Source organism: Aulostomus chinensis, chromosome 20, assembly GCF_037954235.1.
Source record: "Aulostomus chinensis isolate RoL2024-O1b breed Wild chromosome 20, RoL_Achi_v1.0, whole genome shotgun sequence".
Lineage (NCBI taxonomy): Eukaryota > Metazoa > Chordata > Actinopteri > Syngnathiformes > Aulostomidae > Aulostomus > Aulostomus chinensis.
Genome location: NC_141339.1, coordinates 135,311 through 151,853, shown reverse-complemented (window position 1 = coordinate 151,853; position 16,543 = coordinate 135,311). Strand labels below are relative to the sequence as shown.

Below are 16,543 nucleotides of genomic sequence, written 5' to 3'. Positions count from 1 at the left end.
TATATATGTATATATGCATATATATGCATATATATGCATATATATGCATATCTGCCGTCCTCCAGGTGAAGGACGGCAGACATGGAGACGGAGTTTGAACTTTGGACACCACAGTGGCAAAAAAAATATGTATTTTATCTATATACATATATATATATATATTTACATATACATGCATATATATTTACATATACATGCATGTATATATGCATATATATGCATGTATATATGCATATATATGCATGTATATATACATATATATGCATGTATATATGCATGTATATATACATATATATGCATGTATATATGCATGTATATATATGCATATATACATGCATATATATGCATATCAGACATGGAGACGGACTTTGAACTTTGGACACCACAGTGGAAAAAAATATGTATTTTATTTATAAACACATATATATATATATTTACATATATATGCATATATATGCACATATATATGCATATATACATATATACACATACATATATACATATATATGTAAATATATATATATAAATATAAATATATATATATATATGTATATAAATAAAATACATATTTTTTTGCCACTGTGGTGTCCAAAGTTCAAAGTCTGTCTCCATGGCTGCCGTCCTCCACCTGGAGGACCTAACTTCCCTGAGCCATGTTATCACCAGGAGCCTCCAGATACCTCCCCCTCCACCCCACAGAGGTGAGGGGCAAAGGCCTACTGGTCCCTGTTCACCTGCACCCTGGAGGTGATACCCCTGCCGTCCTTGTTTAAGTCCCTCCCCAGCATTGGTCCCTGCGGTGATAACAAAGTTCCTGATTGGTTTAAAGCATCTGAGAGCAGAGTGGCAGTGGTGGAGCTTCAGTTGACAGGAAATGATGTTCATTCAAGAGCAAAACCATTCAAACCTAGAATATGTAGAGAGATCATTGATATCATAAATATCCATTGACACCACCAGTCAGAAGTTTGGCCACGCCTTGTCTTTACTTTCATGAGTGTTTACATTGTCGGTTCTCCCTGAAAGCATCAAAACTATGAATGAACACATCTGGAATTCTGTAGTCATCAAATCATGAAAGAACTCCAACAGGTTCTACGTTCTAGGTTCTTCTAAACAGCCTCCCTCTGACCCCTGCTCTGCTCACTCTTGGCGTTCTCTCCTTGAGCTTCATGAGGTCATCACCTGAAACGGTTCTCCAACAGTCTTGAAGGAGTTCCAGAGGTGCTGAGCACTTGTTGGTCCTTTGGCCTTCACTCTGCACTCCATGTCATCCCAAACATCTGGACTGGGTTCAGGTCAGGTGACTGGAGGCCAGGTCACCTGGGCCGCCCTCCATCTCTCTCCTTCTTGGTCAAGTAGCCCTCACACAGCCTGGAGGCGTGTTTGGGTCGTCGTCCTGCTGAAACATCAATGACGGTCCAACTAACGCAGACAGGATGGGATGGCGTGTTGCTGCAGGACGCTGTGGCAGCCATGTTGGTTCAGTGGGCCTTAAGGTCTTAGAGCACTGATGGACGTGGTTCCTCTCTACTGAGCTGATGGTTCCTGCCATGACATGAATTCTAGCAGTGGTCAAACAGAGCTGTCAGCTGGGGAGCAGCCTGACTTCTGCTCAGCTCAACTGATGCGCCCAACCAGGAAGAAGGCAGGAAACTCCACCACTGAACCCTGACAAGGTGAACCTGAGAGGGGAAACCATTTCAGGTGATGACATCATGAAGCTCCCTGAGAGAAGGACGAGGGTTTGCAGCGCTGCAGAGGGAGGCGACTTTGAGGAGCTGGAATATAAAACAGGTTCACAGTTCTGAACAATTCTGTCTGTCCTCCATGATTCCATTGAGCTGCTTCAGAGATTTGATGTCTTCAGGATGAAACTACAATGTAGCAAGTAGCAGAAACAAAGAGGAACTTTGAATGAGAGGGTCAAGAGAAGGCCAAACTTTTGATTGGTGTGTGTGTGTGTGTGTGTGTGTGTGTGTGTGTGTGTGTGTGTGTGTGTGTGTGTGTGTGTGTGTGTATATATATATATATATATATATATATATATGTATGTATATGTATATGTATATATATACATATATATGTATATATATATATATAGAGAGAGAGAGAGAGAGAGAGAGAGAGAGAGAGAGAGAATGTAAAGAGCCTGCAGAGCCTCATTCAGTGAAGTGTTTCAGGAGCCACTAGAGGGCGCCACATTGTTGGTCTGGTTGGTCTTTTCAGGTCACAGCCTCATGTCCTTGTCTAAAAGGTAAGCAGGGAGAACTCACTCCCTCCATTCTAAAGATAAGAAGCTATTGTCTTGCGCTAGCCGGTTGATTGGTTCAACTAAGATGAAGGCTCAGAGCTCTGTTCATGTGGTGATGCAGTTTTTTGTGGAAGAGATGCCTGTGGATGTTTTTAAGATGATTACCAATGTGGTGGCCCAGACGCTTGTTGGAAGTCCTCTGCTAGGAAAGTGTTTTGGTTCTTTTTGTGTTATTGTTCTCTGTCTCACACACAGATAAATTTCACACTCACTCACTCACTCATGTACACACCTGTTACCTGCTGGTTATGTTCATACTGGTCAGTAGAAAAGACCATGGGAAAGCACAAGAACTTCTGTCTCATCAGAGTTTAGCAGTAAAAAGTTAGAAGTCATCCAGGCCTTCATGTGTGTAATGCCTGCTTGTAGTGTAGTAACTGCTGGAATAATTGAGTATCGTCTGGGGAACAATGGAAGGTACCTAAAGGAAGCCTATATAAAGTGAAGAGAATCGGCCCAAGCACTGAGCCTTGAGGAACACCGTGTTTAACTTGTTTGCATAGAGGATTTATCATTAACATGTAAAACTGGTATCAACCTGATGGATCCGGTTTAAACCAGTTTAATGTTGTTCCCTTAAAGAAAATGAAGGGTTCAAGTCTCTGTGGCAGGATCTGATGGTCGATTGTGTCAAAGGCAGCACGGAGGTACAAAAGGATGAGGACAGACACAAAGCCATCATCTGGTGATATTAAAGGTGTTAGTAATTTCTACCAGTGCCGTCTCTGTGCTGTATACACACACACATACATGTATATATGTGTGTATATAGATATATGTACATGTACACATATATACAGTATGTATACATACATACTGTATATATTTACATATACACACACACACACGTGTGCGTGTAAATATTTGTTTTGTTTATATAACCCACCAACCACAAACATAAGCAGCGAAGCATGAACAGACCCTGTAAGATCCAGTTCTAACCCGAGGGGGTTTAGGGGTCAATGGGTGCCCAGAGGCCTTCAAGTCCCTTTACTCGGCCCTGTACACCTCATTCTTTCTGCGCATGTGTGGTATGCGTCATCTCACACCCGGAAGCACCACGGTTCACTCGCCTCTTTGCCGCCTTCTTCTGGTACACAACTTGAACTTGAGCATCCAAACGGGCCACTCACTGACGGGGAACGGCTAGTGACGTGGAATCAACGGTCCCGCGACCGTTAACAAGCATCTAGACGTCAGTGACACCGGAACCAGCCGCCGTGTCGTGTTCATGTGCGTTCAGTAACGGCAGCTCCCTCCGCCACCATGAGCGAACATTTCAGCCTGTCGGACTGTGATGTGATCGGCTTCGACCTGGACCACACGCTCTGCCGGTACCACCTGAAGGAGACGTCCAGGGTGAGTGTGTAACGGAACCATGTTGCCGTTGGCGGCGTGTTCACGGTGTTGCTGATGCTGCATCCGCGCTGCGTGACTCACAGGTGGATGATGCTGATGCCTGCGCATCCCCGCGAGGCCCGACGAGCCGCACGCGCACACACGCATCAACTTGAAAAACACATGCATCCACTTATAAACACACACACACACACACACACACACACACACACACACACACACACACTTACACCAACACACAGGCATCCACTTACACACACACACACATACACACATACACTTACTATACACACAAACACACAGGCATCCACTTACACACACACATGCATCCACTTATAAACACATACCCATACGCATCAACTTACACACACACGCACACACACACACACACACACACACATACATCCTCTTACATACAAACACACAGGCATCCACTTAAACGCACACACATCCTCTTACATACAAACACACAGGCATCCATTTACACACACATCCATTTACACACAAACACACAGGCATCCACTTACACACACATGCATCCACTTATAAACACACACCCACACACATCCACACAAACACCACTTACACACACACACACACATCCACTTAGAGATACACCCTCTCTCTCTCTCAAGAGGCGTGAGTTCTTGATCACCTCGTGGTCTCACATTTAACACAAACTCCCCCCTCAGTTCTTCTGTTCGAGGTGTAAAATTCTAAGACTTCATTTGGCAGACGCTTTTATCCAATGCGACATACAACACAAGCAAAACTTAGACCGGACGGATCTACAGTTTTCAGTGTTGGATTCAGTTCAGTCAGTGTCCACCAGAACTCATGCAAGGATCTGAGGTGCTTTATGTTCCACTTGTGTTCTGGAGGGTTAGTCCCAGAAGAACCGCACTGTTGCGTTCAGTCTCCTATGGTTCACTCAAGGATGGTCACACAAGTCATAAATTTATATTTGAACTGGAGGCTTGGGGGTCCATTCTTTATTTCATATATACATACATTTTTACACTGATCTTTTGTACATATATACATACGTTTTCGCACTGATCTTTTGTACATATATACATACATTTTTACACTGATCTTTTGTACATATATACATACGTTTTCGCACTGATCTTTTGTACATATATACATACATTTTTGCACTGATCTTTTGTACATATACATAAGTTTTTACACTGATCTTTTGTACATATACATACATTTTTGCACTGATCTTTTGTACATATATCCATACATTTTTGCACTGATCTTTTGTACATGTATACATACATTTTTGCACTGATCTTTTGTACATATACATACATTTTTGCACTGATCTTTTGTACATACATACATTTTCACACTGAGCTTTTGTACATATACATACATTTTTGCACTGATCTTTTGTACATATACATACATTTTTACACTGATCTTTTGTACATATATCCATACATTTTTGCACTGATCTTTTGTACATGTATACATACATTTTTGCACTGATCTTTTGTACATATACATACATTTTTGCACTGATCTTTTGTACATATATACATACATTTTCACACTGAGCTTTTGTACATATACATACATTTTTGCACTGATCTTTTGTACATATACATACATTTTTACACTGAGCTTTTGTACATATATCCATACATTTTCACACTGAGCTTTTGTACATATACATACATTTTTGCACTGATCTTTTGTACATATGTACATACGTTTTTGCACTGATCTTTTGTACATGTATCCATACATTTTTGCACTGATCTTTTGTACATGTATACATACATTTTTGCACTGATCTTTTGTACATACATACATTTTTGCACTGATCTTTTGTACATATGTACATACGTTTTTGCACTGATCTTTTGTACATGTATCCATACATTTTTGCACTGATCTTTTGTACATATATACATACATTTTCACACTGAGCTTTTGTACATATACATACATTTTTGCACTGATCTTTTGTACATATGTACATACGTTTTTGCACTGATCTTTTGTACATGTATCCATACATTTTTGCACTGATCTTTTGTACATATATACATACATTTTCACACTGAGCTTTTGTACATATACATACATTTTTGCACTGATCTTTTGTACATATACATACATTTTTACACTGAGCTTTTGTACATATATCCATACATTTTCACACTGAGCTTTTGTACATATACATACATTTTTGCACTGATCTTTTGTACATATGTACATACGTTTTTGCACTGATCTTTTGTACATGTATCCATACATTTTTGCACTGATCTTTTGTACATGTATACATACATTTTTGCACTGAGCTTTTGTACATATACATACATTTTTGCACTGATCTTTTGTACATACATACATTTTCACACTGAGCTTTTGTACATATACATACATTTTTGCACTGATCTTTTGTACATATACATACATATTTACACTGATCTTTTGTACATATATCCATACATTTTTGCACTGATCTTTTGTACATATACATACATTTTTGCACTGATCTTTTGTACATATATACATACATTTTCACACTGAGCTTTTGTACATATACATACATTTTTGCACTGATCTTTTGTACATATACATACATTTTTACACTGAGCTTTTGTACATATATCCATACATTTTCACACTGAGCTTTTGTACATATACATACATTTTTGCACTGATCTTTTGTACATATGTACATACGTTTTTTACACTGAGCTTTTGTACATATATACATAAACTTTTGCACTGATCTTTTGTACATATGTACATACATTTTTACACTGATCTTTTCTACATATATACATACATTTTCACACTGAGCTTTTGTCCATATATACATACGTTTTTTACACTGAGCTTTTGTACATATGTACATACATTTTTACACTGAGCTTTTGTACATATATGCATACATTTTCACACTGAAGTTGCAAAACATGTTGCACTCTCAATTTATCTAAATATTTATTTTAACATTTAATATAATCGGTAGTTTAGTTTGCAATAAAGTGTCCTTTGTTAAATATAAATTTGGCTTCCTGTTTTTCCCCTTTTTGCGGGGGGGGGGGGGGGGGGGGTCGGAAGAAGGAACCATTTGGAACTGGCATTGAAAATCAGAACCAGAATCAGATTCATAAAAATCCCAAGGATACTCAACCCTAGCACAGACCTGTGCATCAGGATCAGATTACACACTGAAATTCAGCCCTCTACAGTTACCGATGCACTCCAAATGACTGATGGCATCTGCTGGGTACCAGCAGTACTGGGAACACGTGTCGCACACAGATATTGCTGCACATTATTCATTCAAACATATTCCAGCCTGACTTACCAGGTTGAACCTTAACCAGGCTCAACTAGTCTTGTTTTCACCCAAATTTTATCAACAGAATTTGAAATTGAGAAATAAAGAGCACCAATGAAACTGTGGTATGATTTCATGATAAAAGTGTTTGTGAAGATGTAAGCATGAGATGGTTTTCCATTTATATGACATTATTTTGAGTTAACATGATAATTTGATAAGTAGTTGATGAATGTGCTGGACATAAGCATTTTCCTACTTCCTGGTCCTTCTCCAACACATCCCCCATTTTTGCTTGTTTGTTCCTGATGGAGAGTGTTTGATTTATGGTTCTTGTTTTGTTATTTTGTCACCGTTTGAGATCATGTTATTGTGAAGTTTGAGACAAATTAAGAGGAAAGAAACTACAGCACAATCGAGTAGGCCAGAGGAGCCAATGCGTCTGAGAGAGAGAAAAAAAGGTCGTTTCCTCAGCACCAGTCAACCCATTGCTGATGAGTTCCCTTGGCGTTTTACTGCAGGCTGGTCCTGTGGTGGGTGGGAGGAGGCTTAGCTGTTACTGCTGTCCGTCACTTTGCATGATTTATTTTGATTAAGCAGCAGCCAATGATGAAGTCCAACTCTTGACATGTTCACTCAGTTACTCAGAGACAAACCTGCTTCTGGTGTTGGCCCAGGCGGGTCCAGACAGAAATGGCTTTTATCCCAATTGTGATTGGATAAATTGGAAGCCTGATCCATGACTCATGTATGACGGTGTTTGAGGGAGGGGGCTTCGTCTGTGTCACTCAAGGGGTCAACATTGCTGATAGGGGGCAGTTCAGCTAACACTATGATGGACTGAACTGTTGGTCACTATGACATCGTCACTGTATTTGTGCTCTTGTCTGTGTGCAGCTGATCTATGAGAGCTTCGCCAGGTACCTGGTGGAGCACAAAGGCTATGACAAAGACCTGCTGAACCTCACGCCTGCTACCTGGGATTTCTGGTGAGCTAAAGGAATGGCCAAATGCTTTCTAACCCCAACCCCCCGGAGGGACTTGGTCTAGGGGCTCAGGGTGTCACAGCTTCCGTATTAACTGTAAAAGAACTGCTCTTAGTGCATTCACTTACCTAACCAAGGGTTCTTCCATGGGGGAGAACCTCAAAGCTAAACGTGTATGTGAGTATTATCCTGACGCCAGTCTGTGTTCAGCTTTAAAGGACTCGTGGTGGACCTGGAGGATGGAAACCTCATCAAGTTGTCTGAAAGTGGAACGGTTCTGCGGTATGCTTAGATCCTCCTCCAGCAGTTCTTTGTTTGTCCTTTGTTAGAGTGATAAGTGATGAGCGGATGAATCTTCCAATCTCCCTTTGATCAGAGCGACACATGGAACCACCGAGCTGAGCACAGATGAGATCATCAAACATTACGGTCCTAAAAGGGAGTGGAAGCACTTTGACAGTCTCAGCACCTCCTTCACCAGATCAGGTGTCCTGTTCATATCCAGCTTTATGACCTTTCTTAATTACCTCTATTACTGTAAGTTACAGCTCTTTTTTTTTTTTTAAATCTTTGCAGCAAAATACTACTTCTATGACAATTACTTTGACCTTCCTGGGGCTCTTCTCTGTGGAAGAGTCGTGGACATGCTGCATAAGGTAATATCTCATTAGATTGTTGAGATTTCTCAAGACAAATTATTTTGTCTGCTGATAATTAGATGTATATCACAATATGGATATAATTTAAATGAATGTGTTTTTTTCTCAACAGCGAGGACATGAAGTGAATTCAGACTTCTGGAAGGACATGGTTGCGGCCATCGACCACAATTATAACACGTCTGCTTTCAGAGGTATGTAGTTGAGCCCCAGCACACGGATGGTTGTTATGACACTTGAAGACAAACTGCATGAAGGGCAACAGATACACCGCACACATTTTCTTTTCAAACTAGAACTTTATTCGGTGTTTTGCTCAGTGGTACATAACTTAAACATCCAATTGGACACATTTTTTGACAAAATACAATTTAAATCTCTCTTCTGTGTTGTTTTGCTAATCACAGCTTTATATGTTGATGAGAATGTGCTGATCTGTGAGGACATGCGTGTCTTTTGTATGTAAATTACAGAAAACAACAAACATTAAGACAAACAAATGCATATAAAAGACATGCTGTAAATGTTACAGGCAGTTGTAGAGCACCAGTAAAGATATATTCTTTATGTTCTTACAATTGCAAAGGAACATATGAACTAGAAGAAGGGAACGAGTTCAAGTCTATATTTTATATTTTTATCACTAATTCTGTCTCTTTCAGTTGAAGTTTTTCTTTTATCAATTCGATTTTCTGTTCAGCACCTGAACTTCATCTACAAGCTCAACAGAATTTGTAAACTGAACTCTTTCTCTGATTGACTGGATCTCTGAAATTACGTGGAGGCGATCAGGAACCCAGAGAAAGCACAATGAACATTGTCTGCAGCAAATATTCCATTACTCTCCTCATCAGGGACCTGGACGTAGACTCTGTCACCAGCGTGTAGCAGAAGAACTGCACTGCCTGACATCTGATCCAGGAAGCCCTTGTTGTACTCATCATAGGTGAAAACTACTGGCTCCTCATTTTTGTAGAGGGCCACCAGTGCATTGGCACCATTAACATGGATATGGTAGCTGAAATAGTATAGGCCAGGGACCTGGCAGGTGAACACACCACTGTGCTCGTCATAGTGGTGCTCGCCATTGTACAGGACCTGGTTGAATTGGATTGGTGTTGCAGCTGGGGGGTAGGCCCTGGTTAGCACAGCACTGAAGGCAGACATGGGGGATTTCATCATTTCATGAGACATCACAACTTCATGTGACTTGACTGGCACGCTTTTCTCATGGTAGTAGACCACCTCTCCTGGTGGGCCAGGGGGACCAGGGGGACCAGCAGTGCCTGGTACACCATCATTACCTCTGGCACCTGGAATTCCAGGAGGACCATGGGGACCTGCAATTCCTTTAGCTGTCATGCCAGCTGGACCTGGTGGGCCTGGAGGACCTGGATGGCCCTTGGATCCAGCAGGGCCTGATGGACCGGGGGGACCAACTGGTCCCATGGGACCTGGCCTTCCATTTTCGCCACTTTTTCCTGGTGATCCTGGGGGGCCTGTATGTCCTTTTAGTCCTGGAGCACCATTTGACCCTGGTAGTCCTGGAGCACCACCATGGCCTGATGCCCCCTTGTTACCCTGGGGACCAGTGTGACCTGGGATTCCTGGAGGACCTACCGCTCCCGGGACACCTGGTTTTCCTGAGAAACCCTGAGCTCCCTGTTCACCTTTGCTTCCCCTAGGCCCAGGTGCACCTACCATACCAATGTCGCCTTTGGGTCCCTGTGGGCCTGCCTCACCTTGGAATCCTCTTGCACCTTGTGGACCAGCTGGGCCAATAGGACCAGGAGCACCTGGTTGACCAGTAAAACCAGTTGGGCCTGGCTCTCCTTTCTGACCAGTGGTTCCTGGAGAACCAGGGGCTCCTCGGCTACCTGGTATTCCTGGTTCTCCTGTTTTACCAACACCTGGCATGCCAGGGGAACCTGGCTGACCAGCTGGACCTTGTGGACCTTTAGCTCCCATTGGTCCAGGCATACCTGGGGTACCATTCTCACCCGGTTTTCCTGGTGCTCCTGTGCCTGGAGCTCCAGTGTGTCCTTTTGGCCCAGGCATGCCCATTGGGCCTGGAGCACCATCTCTTCCTGGCATTCCAGACTTGCCGGGCTCGCCAGGATAGCCAGTGGCACCAGGTTGACCAACTCCAGGTTTGCCAGGCATTCCAGATGGGCCCATTGGTCCAACTGGCCCTGGTGGTCCTTGAACACCAGGAACTCCAATGCCTTTTTCTCCTTTGCTCCCTGGAAGACCGGGAATACCTGGATGACCCTTCAAACCGGGTTCACCTCTTGGTCCCATTGCTCCGGGGATGCCAGATGGTCCAGGTTTGCCCACAGAAGAATATCCAGCAGGTCCAGGTGTTCCAGGTGTACCAGGTGCACCTCTAGGACCCATTGGTCCAGTTGCACCAGGTGCACCTTTGTCACCAGGGATACCAGGGGTACCTGGTTTTCCAGGACCACCTGGGGTACCAGGTTTGCCTGCCTGAGAGTAGCCAGGTGGTCCAGGAGGTCCGGGTGGCCCATGTGGTCCAGTGTGTCCTACTCCACTCTTACCAGGTGGTCCAGGTGGGCCCATTGGCCCTGGCTCACCTGGGGAACCTGGGGCACCTGGGTCACCTGTAACAGCTGGTGAATGCAGAATTACAAATGTGTGACAGTTATTATATATTCAAGTTACACTTAAACAATCTCTACTCAACACATCTTTAATCTCATCTAATCCTAAGCATGGAAATAGAAAATCTTAGAATTGTGTGAAATATTTGATTCAAACAGAAAACAATCCTTTGCTCTTTCTATTGAAACCTGCCAGTTAGGGTTTCTCTGTCTGGCTACGACTGTTCCCACCTTTTTCTCTCCTTGGCCCCTAAGACTGCTGATGATTGTAGAGTGGGTTGTGGGGAAAGCGTAACTTTTTTCCAGGACGTGCTCGTGGTCTCTCACCAACATTATGTCTGCTATATGACATTCAGGACCCAGCAATCCACTTCTTGTGCATTTTAGTTGAATTTGCCCGCGTTCTACAGCACCCTTTAATTTCCTCCCCTGCCCTTGTCAGTCAATGTATATTTAGTGGTCCACAATTTGATGCATTTCCTTCCTGCCACATAGTTTGTGGGCAAAGTAAAATGAGTGCATACATGCAACAAACGTACATAAAGTCAATTTGATATTTTACTCTGGAATATGGCTTAGTACTGCATATTTATTATGAAGCAATATGGCCTTATAAAATCAACATGTGGGATAGCAGGCTATTTGTGCTGAAGATTGATTGTTTGTGTCCTACATGTAAGGGAACATGTATGTCATTTCAGATAATGTTGCTATAAGCGGAGCTAGCATGACACTTAAAATTTCTTAGCAATGATGTGGCTTGAAACTTGTCTTTTTTTTTTTTGCAGATTCCATAGTGATTTAGCGAAAATCAATAATCCACATTTAGAATGAGGTACCATTTAAATACAATACATATGACAATAAAATGTGCAAAGAAGGTTGCAAAATAAAATAGATAAGTCCATGTGAACATTGATAGTGCCTGAATTATTTTGAGCACCATCTTACAAACCATAATGCTGGAGGGACCACGGCCACAAACACACATATTTTGTTGAAGATGAAAAAGCTTCAACATTTTCAAGCCTCATGTGATGGCTGATTATCTCTTTGAGTCAGTGAGGTGATAATCTAACATGGCAGCGGAACCATGAGTGACCTGAACCTCTTACTCTGATATTTTTACTTCTCAGTTTCACACAGACACCCCAGTTTGTCAGCTGTGCTTTGATTGGTAAATTTATTGTTTGAACTAGAGAGTGACTTTCTCCAGCCTGCAATGTTTTTGTCTGTCTAATTGTGTGGGATGAATTTAATAGCCCAGAGCAGTTTTCTAGGGTGGGGCTGCAATGTGGCAATGTCTGTTTTGGTTATTTTTCAAATTTTGGCTCTTATTATAGACTGTGTAAAAGTATTTTTATTTTGAGTCACAGCGTCAAACCACATCAGACCCACAAAACAAGACAAAGGATCATCTGTTCTAGTGATCACAGTTAAGATCATTGTTTTGTTGGGACGTGGCATCATACATAATCCAAGCAATTACAACACAGTCACATTATTGTTTTCATGATGTGTCAAAGAGACAGGTTCCCTCTTGACCTTTAATTTGGAACCCTTTTATTCTTTTAGTGAGATACAGCATTCAGCCTGCCAGTGGTGCACTGGGTGTGCACCTTGAGGTTCTGGTTCTGGACAGCCTTTAGGAAGTTGGCTGACCAAGTCTAAATACCAACAAATCCACACAGGATTTTACCCAGGACACTGGAATTCAAATCCAGTGTGAATTTTCTTTGTAGGTTTAGGCAACACCTCGGTTAGATGTAGGAAAGGTCTGAAGCATGCAGTGTGTGGCCAAAAATGCAGATACATGACAAGCAGCAGTGCCCACAACAATGCGACACAGTCTTCGGGGGATTCAGCGAGGATTGAACTAGTATCCCTCCGAATACCAGAGGGCCACTAGATGAGCTGAAACTCTGTAATTCAGTAATGTACAAATACTTTTAATTATTGACAGTAACTTCAAATGAACAATTGTGTTAAATGATTAAGCCAACTATAATGAGATGAACTTGATAGATACTCATTCCTCCCAACAATTATTATTGCTTGTTTTTGTTATTATAATTACATGAAAATATGCATTTGTTACTAGAATGAGCCAGATGAGAAGAGACGTGACTCACCATGACTCTTGACGGGATAGGGATTCTTCTTGCTCACTTTTGGCACATGGTAGTACCTCTCAGGGGTCGCCTCAGCCAAAGCCAGGAGGACCAGAAGAATGATTGTTACCCTCAGGTCCATCTTGTGAAGCTAAACCTGCAAAGAAAGAATCCCCTCATGAGCAAACTGTGGATATAAAGCATCCAAGGTTGGCCTGACAGGTGCAGTACTGTGGTGCATCAGGTCATCAGAATGAGGAGAAGCAGGGCTACCAAATAAATTAGTGTTGCATTTAAAACTGACCAGATCACCCTCATTAATCAGCTCTAACCCTAAACCTTAACCCTAACAAAAGATTATGTCATCCAGCATTTGATTTGCCCAATTTGCTGTCTCACAAACAAAATACCCTCAGGGCTCCCAGAGATGCAGTCGTCAAGGATTCACATTCAAAGTAAGCCCCTCCATAGAGCCACCGCTCTGCTTCTGTCCCCTGACTAAAGGTGGGAGTCCCCCCTGTACTGGCCAGAAATAAGAAAAGAAGCAACTTTACCAGGAAGGTTTCTGCTCCAAGAGAACAGTTGGGGGTTGGGGGGCTGCTGTCCTGGCGTGGCGCTCTTATATCCTCTTAGTGACGGGAGTCCGTGTGAGCTGCTGCCTCCCCGGGCATTGGGCTCAAGGTATTTATATCCAACTGCTCTCCAGCATCCTGCGAGATTGACCCTGTGTGGACGGCCCCACTGCTCTGATGTCATCCTTAATGACGGGTGTCACTTCAGGGTGTCAGGCCTCCCGCTCCTCCCTGCCTGCCTCTTCCTCTGTCTGAGTGGAGTAGCAGTAAGTGGGTTCCTGTAAGGTTCCCTTTGGGTGACTTTCCTCTCAAAAGTTGATTTCTGGATTAGATGCTGATTTGAGTCGTACAGAAGTTTGCACCCTGCATTCAGATGACTCTGGTCTTTGACCTGGTCTGCCTTAGCATCCATCTTTAGCTCTTTGAATTGCTCAAGTGGAAACAACATCAAGTTTTTGACTAAGCGGTTGGTGAGGTGTTTTTTTTGTGTGTTTTTTTTTAGACTGTGTGAGTTGTGACAGTATTTTCCTTCTGTCTGAAGACTCATTACAGGAGCTAAACTGTTGGCAGCAGACTGCTATTTTTATACCAGTTGTGGGCACTTCTGAATCGGGGATATTTGCCTTTATATATCTGCAGTTTGTGGGCTTGACAGGCTGCAGTCGGTGTTTATCTCTAAATTCTGTCAAGATGATGGCAGCTTGATGTCTGTTTCATCTCTTACAAACTGCCCTGTGGTTTGGTCCAGTGCATAACTGAGACACCAGGAGGCAGAAGTGTGAGGAGCCGCTGGCCTCACTTCTGCTACAGTAGACCGCTGAGGTTCGAGTTGAACTTGTCCCAGCTTCATGCATATTGTAAGTTATTTTGCACAATATGTAATTCTTGGGCATTGTTAACTTTACTAGACGCAGTGACATTAGCAGGAGAAAAATTCTGATACCAATATAAATTTGTAAAGGAACATTTGGTGATATATGTTTATATATGATTTTTATTCTATAATCCCCTATTTAATTAATTGAACCATCCAAACTGCATAATTTACATAACTTCCCTTCAGGCATGAATAAAGTAATCTATCAAGTGAGGGACATTCGTGAACTGAACATATTTTAGTAACTAGAGTTTGACCCATTCATAGTTAACAATTATAAATAATAAGTTACATAATGGAGGCAGAATATTGTCCAGTTTATTATAGTTTTACATTTTTTGTCCAACATGACACTGAAATAATTAACATGTTCACTGACACTGATATTTTGTCATGCATGTATCAGTTGGGCTATATATTTACAGGACAATGCTTCATATCCTGCAGCCTAAATAAATATTATTTAATTTTTTGCTTTTTGTCATGTGACCATTTATGTCAGATGAGTCAATCATGGCTTCACAGTTTAATTTGATGTTTCTTAAAACAGGATCTAGTTTAGTCATATTCCCTTGAGACAGTAAAAGGAATTTGGTGACACTTTCATTCAATTTATTTCATGTAAATGTTTTGTTTTTTTTAAAGATGATTTTTTTTCTCTTTTTATTGGATGGTTGGTGGGGCATGCAGGGTGGGACCCTGGGCTGGAGTTGAGCCCTGCTTCTCTGCGCAGCCTTGGCCTCTGTGGTATGCACTTAACCAATGCACCACTGGGGTGCCCCATATAATGTAAGATCTTATGTTTTAGTTATTTTAAACAGTTTTTAATTTAGCTGAATTTGTTGCTAAAATAATCTTTAAACAGACAGCGTGTGGAATGTGTCAACTGTCGTCTTCCTCCACCTGACCTGTATATTGTGCTTCTATGTAGAGGCAGTGACTGGTTTAATAATACTAGTAATAGTTGTAGTAGTAGCAATAGTCGTTGTACGAATGTAAGGTATCATTTTAAATGCCACCTTGGCGTTGGTTTGTGAATGAAATGACAGAGTTGACATCTAACAGCTCTGCCGCATCGAACCACTTGGAGTCGCATTCGCTTGAGTTGTTTGTCTTGTTTGCTGTGAGAATTAATGTCCCTCTCTCTAAATCGGGCCGCTGAGGTTACTTCCATTCACGCACCGCAGCAATGATGGCCTGAATTGAAACATGTCATTACTGGCTGGAGACCTGCTGTGTCAGACTGAAGCCTCCATGGGAAGGGTCTGTTTTTATGCCACCACCATTTGAACTTGCTGCTGCCGGACATGACTTCATGCTCCCTCCATGGCTTCAACTCACTGTGGTGATGGCAGAGGTGCCCCCCCCCAACATGTCCAACTTCTGTTTTCCACATTATTGGGAAGCACCATATATGCACAAGTCACAATGACACTTGATTCTTATTTGGAGTGAACTAAATTGTTTGTGTCCATCTTTGTAGCCTCATGGGCTTCGCATCAGGCAGAGTGGTGGAGGTCCCTTACCTTCTACACCCGCTGTGTTTGCGTTGCATGTAGCTGCCGCCAGCAATTTCTAAGGAAATGTCAATTTTACTGAACTACACGATCATAGTTGTTTTTATTTATTTTAATGTATAATGAAAATATCACAGTTCCAAGTAGTTTCTGCCATGAAATGCCTGGAGGGCTGAACAGTTGCATTTAGATGGACAAACCGAAGATTGGG

The 16,543-nt window shown here is 42.1% G+C and overlaps 2 protein-coding genes across 3 annotated transcripts in view; one reads left to right on the top strand and one right to left on the bottom strand.

The window, feature by feature from the left end:
• The first annotated feature begins 3,348 nt into the window (after positions 1-3,348).
• The window catches only part of nt5dc1 (5'-nucleotidase domain containing 1), a 64,683-nt gene continuing 51,488 nt past the window's right edge, over positions 3,349-16,543 (top strand). Inside the window, exons 1-6 of one of the 2 annotated variants that reach the window (XM_086189192.1) lie at positions 3,349-3,673; positions 7,887-7,978; positions 8,186-8,257; positions 8,352-8,461; positions 8,552-8,631; positions 8,747-8,828. In XM_086189192.1, the coding sequence (XP_086045318.1) occupies positions 3,581-3,673; positions 7,887-7,978; positions 8,186-8,257; positions 8,352-8,461; positions 8,552-8,631; positions 8,747-8,828 (529 nt within the window). In that variant the 5' untranslated portion in view covers positions 3,349-3,580. The remainder of the gene's footprint in view (positions 3,674-7,886; positions 7,979-8,185; positions 8,258-8,351; positions 8,462-8,551; positions 8,632-8,746; positions 8,829-16,543) is intronic. The other variant, XM_086189191.1, reaches the window with a different exon arrangement.
• col10a1b (collagen, type X, alpha 1b) lies at positions 8,922-14,053 on the bottom strand. The gene is made up of 3 exons (XM_086190101.1): positions 13,921-14,053; positions 13,388-13,523; positions 8,922-11,264 (listed from the first exon to the last, which is right to left on the bottom strand). Exons 2-3 carry the CDS (start codon positions 13,506-13,508, stop codon positions 9,409-9,411), a joined length of 1,977 nt encoding a protein of 658 aa, XP_086046227.1. The 5' UTR covers positions 13,509-13,523; positions 13,921-14,053; the 3' UTR covers positions 8,922-9,408.